The sequence below is a fragment of the Lactuca saligna genome, chromosome 9 (assembly GCF_052625555.1).
Source record: "Lactuca saligna cultivar CGN05327 chromosome 9, ASM5262555v1, whole genome shotgun sequence".
NCBI lineage: Eukaryota > Viridiplantae > Streptophyta > Magnoliopsida > Asterales > Asteraceae > Lactuca > Lactuca saligna.
The window spans coordinates 36,122,827-36,127,573 of record NC_136425.1 but is presented as its reverse complement, the minus strand read 5'-3'; the positions used below and the strand labels follow the sequence as shown (position 1 = coordinate 36,127,573).

Here is a 4,747-nt window from a genome sequence, read left to right as displayed (position 1 = left end):
TCACACGAACGAAAAATTCACTTCATCTTTCGCAGCACAAATATGCCACCGAAATCCTAGAAAGAGCCGGCATGAGTTCCTGTCATCCATCCTCCACACCAGTTGACACAAAATCCAAGATAAGTAAAAATGACGGCACTCTTTTGACCGATGGAGGCACTCAATACCGTCAATTAGCCGGTGCGCTCCAATATCTTACGTTCACTCGTCCGGATATCTGTTATGCCGTTCAGCAAATTTGCATGCACATGCATGCTCCTCGAACAACTCACCTCAATGCTCTTAAAAGGATCTTACGCTATATAAAGGGCACACTCCATCATGGCTTGCCCATTACCCGGTCACCCACACACTCCATTATCGCATACACAGACGCTGATTGGGCAGGCTGCCCGGATACAAGACGATCGACGTCAGGATATGCTATCTACATGGGAAACAATCTCGTCTCTTGGTCATCAAAGCGACAACCAACTCTTTCCAGATCAAGTGCCGAGGCGGAGTATAGAGGTGTTGCAAATGTAGTATCTGAAACATGTTGGCTACGAAATCTACTATTAGAACTTAAATTGCCTCAAACTAAAGCCACCTTCGTCTACTGTGACAATGTCAGTGCAGTATACCTATCTTGCAATCCTGTTCAACATCAAAGAACAAAACACATCGAGCTTGACATCCACTTTGTTCGGGAAAAAGTTGCTCGTGGTCAAATCCGTGTTTCTCACATTCCCTCGCGCTATCAGGTCGCCGATATCTTCACCAAAGGTCTACCTCTCGTGCTATTTGATGACTTCAAAAACAGCCTCAACATCTGTGCTCCTCCCGATTCGACTGTGGGGGTATATTAGCCGAGATGATCAACACAACAAGATAATGTTTCCTAGTATTATGGGATATTAGTTAGTATAGATATCGTTCATATCCAGTGTATCTCAGCCTATATATATATATATATATATATATATATATATATATATATATATATATATATATATATATATATATATATATATATATATATATATATATATATATACTTGTATTATTAATGAAAGGGCACGCATTGAATAGATTATTAACAAAATATATATATATATATATATATATATATATATATATATATATATATATATATATATATATATATATATATATATATATATATATATAATCCAAGTGGAAACCAAATTCGCAGTTATTAAATTGTGAATAGAGATCACTAGGTTGAAAATGGGCTCAGCGGTAAATAACATCAAACTATTAAACTATGAATTCAGTTCACATTCATTAAACTTTGAATCAACAATTTTGAAATTTTAAATACATTTAATTTAATATGGTGTTATTTACGGTTATATCACCGCATCCATTATAATATTTTGTGCTTTAAAATGTTATATTATAAATACAATATTAAGCATAAAATATTTTGTATGAGTAAAATTATTGTGTACGAATTATTGTGTACGAATCATTTTTCATTTTCAACATAATAATATGGATTCACAATTTGATATCTATGAATTTGGTTATTGATCATACCTAACTTCTTTTTGGGTTCCTGTTTAAAAATATTTCTATAATTCATAAATAAGTTTGATTTCAACCTCAAAGACGAATTTTGTAGAATACATGATACAGATGTCTATAATAGGTATGTCTATAGGGTACACATAACAATCCCAAAAAAAAAAAAAAAAAAAAAAAAAAAAAAAAAAAAAAAAAAACTCAATATGTTGGATAAGTTCTCCATGATTATGAAGAAGGACGAAAGTGTGAAGAAGAAAGAACAAACACGATAATCTTATTTGATTGCAGACAGTGATTTAAGGTACACGAATGAACTTTTACGAAAAAAAAAACAATTAAGGTTATAGGATTCCAGAAAATTTTTAATTTGCTTTATGGACCAATTATGAAGCATTGTCATGCCATTGGGTAAGCTTAGAGTAATTGACCATCTCTACTCAAAGCAACTTTGTATGCTCAAGTTGACAACATGTCGTAAGTTATGGAAAGCAACTTGGTGATATGTAATTTTCAACAGCCTTCAATTCTACGACTGTTCTTACAACACAAGTATTTATTTATAAATTTTTAAGCTTAAAACTCAAAGAAAATATAAACAGACAAACAGTACATATTATAATCCTAAATCGGTCACTATTGGCTACCAATGTATATGATCATAAAAACTTAGACTTTAGGAAAATGATAATTTCAATATTGTTAAATATGGAATGAATTCCCAAAACAAATAACTTTTTTCATATAGTTATTCTTATAAATTTCATCTTAAATATTAAAAGAAAACTGAATAAATGATAGATATAAAATTATTAAAATGTTCATTTCTAAATATCTTGATATAAATTTGTTTTTGAAAACCTACTGGGTTGGCCCGTTGATCCGAGAACCGGTAAGGTATTGTTTTGATGAAGTTAATCTTATATTATTGGATTTTATGGAAATAACTCTTCAACTAATGAAGTACAAATTGATTATAAATTTACAAACATTAAACTGGTACATATTTCTATTAAGAAAACACATAATTGTTTGTAGGGGTGCATGCAAGAATTGATAATAGGTGTTAGACAAATTTTTTTTCCGTTCAAACATAATATAAAACTGAAAAATAATTAATTACGTCCAATACAAAAAAGCGATCTATTACACAAAAATTTAAAAAATAACAACGATCTATTAAAATTTAAATTTGTTTTTTTCATGCATACATTTTTTGAAACCGTTCCATTACTTTTTCATTTTCAACTTTCGCAAGTGTTTCAGTCTCAACATTGCAAAACAATGCGCCGTTCAACAAGTCATCGCCAATTTTGTTGCGCAAATCGGTCTTCAAGAGATTCATCTTCGAAAAACATCTTTCTACACTTGCAGTCGCTATGGGTAATATCAAATCCAACTTTAAAACTTATAAACCAAAGGATAAGACCGATGTTTCCTCGTACTAACCATCAAACGAAAAAGGTCGTAAATTCATTTCAAACTAGTAAAGCGCTCATCTTTGATACAAGTGTGATAAAATATGTCAAGTTGTCCTTCAAGGTCTATCATATTCGAATCATCAAAGTCATACTTGTACAACTTACCTAACTTCAACAACCATGATTTATCAAATAGTGCAACTGAACCACAGGGGCTTAAAGCACCCATGTATTCTGGTAACGGGGTGGTTATTTCACTAAATCGATCTCGATATTCTGTAAGTTGCATATCCACCACCGTGTTGAAGATTTCAACCTCAAGATGAAATCTATTACTCTTTGTAGTCTTACGGTTTCTCGCACCAACATACAACTCTTCCATATCTAAAGTATCAATATTGTGTATTTGACAAAAAGATGATACATTTGGCAAAATGCTAGCAAACCCCGTGTTTCTAAAAGATTGTCATGCGTCCATTGTCCCTCTAACCATCGAAGCCTCTTCAAAAATGTCCAGATCATTTCTTTGAAGTTTTTTTTGACAATGTACCTGTGAGGTGTAAAATGCCATACATCATATGCAAGTAAAAAATGAACTCATATGATTTAAAATATGATAAGATTCTAGACGCTTGTTGCCAGTTTGTCAATGACCCTCCCTCCTCTTCATAAAATATAAAACTACAAGAACATCTGCAAAAAACTTCATCAAACATGTGAGTTAAAATGTGAACCCCATCTTGTATCTCTTTATCGAAAAAGTATAGTCTCTTGATTTAACCATTTTTCAGCTTCAAGTTCACAACTACACAAGCCTTTTTGCATCTTTTCTCTTACTTGTTCCCATATTAAGTATTTTCTTGTACACGAGCCACAAACAACATTAACCACCAACAAAACTTGCTCAAAAAACTCACTAACACCTGATGGGTTTGATAGTTTATTTTATTTCCTTCTTTTTTATAGTTTATTTTAGTATTATTTTTAGCTCTTTTTATTAGTATTGTGGTGTATATTCTTTATTTTCTTTATCATGGATCGTGTTAGGTACTTTCTATTTTGTATGTTGTATTTTGCAGGGTTTTGGAGCTCGTTCCGTTTGTGGATTAGCTTGGAGATGGGCTTTGTAGGCTTTCAAGCATCATTGGGCTTTACGGATCCATCAAAGGAGAATTGGGCTTAAAAACTTGAAGACTTGGATGAAGTTGGCCTATGAAGATGGGTCTTGGATTCTTATTTTAGGCTTGGACTATCCATATTTTAAAGCTTGAAGATGTTTGGCTAAATTTTAATCATATGAGGTATCTAAGGGACCAAATGGAATCTTGGAAGTGGGGTGGTGCAGTGGAGAAAAAAGAGCCAATAGCATTCCAGCATTATTTGAGAAGGAGGAGTCTAAGTCGCGCATCATTTGCGAGCGTATCTGTGCAACTGCATAATTTGGGGTGTTTTTGGTCATTTTGCTCATGATTTACTTTGGGGGTTAGGGATAGTAGGTCATACTTCGATTTTCAACCATTAGAGACCACTGGAGGTGATTTTTGGATCTTGATACACATTCTTCTCATCTTTCTACCAATTGTTAGTTTCTTGATGAAAAAACACTTTGTTGATTGTTATTTTGTTACCATGAGTGGATAGTTTCTTTATTTTGTTTAACTTTGGCTAAAACCCTGGGATATTTGTGAGTTTTGAAGGATTCATTCTTAATTGTCATTTATCTTATGTTTATGATTATAGTTCATATTTCTTATGCTTGTTTAATACTTTGATCATGATCTAGGTACTTGAATGAGCAA

General features: G+C 32.5%; 1 protein-coding gene across 1 annotated transcript; it reads right to left on the bottom strand.

The window, feature by feature from the left end:
- Nucleotides 1-2,646: 2,646 nt before the first annotated feature.
- LOC145016210 (uncharacterized) lies at nt 2,647-3,330 on the bottom strand. The gene is made up of 3 exons (XM_078974598.1): nt 3,114-3,330; nt 2,762-2,904; nt 2,647-2,670 (listed from the first exon to the last, which is right to left on the bottom strand). The coding sequence occupies exons 1-3, from the start codon at nt 3,328-3,330 to the stop codon at nt 2,647-2,649; spliced, it is 384 nt and encodes a 127-aa protein (XP_078830724.1).
- Nucleotides 3,331-4,747: the final 1,417 nt, after the last annotated feature.

Excerpts from the sequence above, each read along its gene's own strand:
- LOC145016210 (XM_078974598.1), bottom strand. The coding sequence starts at position 3,330 with ATGGAAGAGTTGTATGTTGGTGCGAGAAACCGTAAGACTACAAAGAGT. Across the intron at positions 2,905-3,113 it reads ATCATGGTTGTTGAAGTTAG|CGACTGCAAGTGTAGAAAGA; the intron begins GTAAGTTGTACA and ends TATTACCCATAG. Across the intron at positions 2,671-2,761 it reads CGAAAGTTGAAAATGAAAAA|ATCGCTTTTTTGTATTGGAC; the intron begins GTAATGGAACGG and ends TTTGTGTAATAG.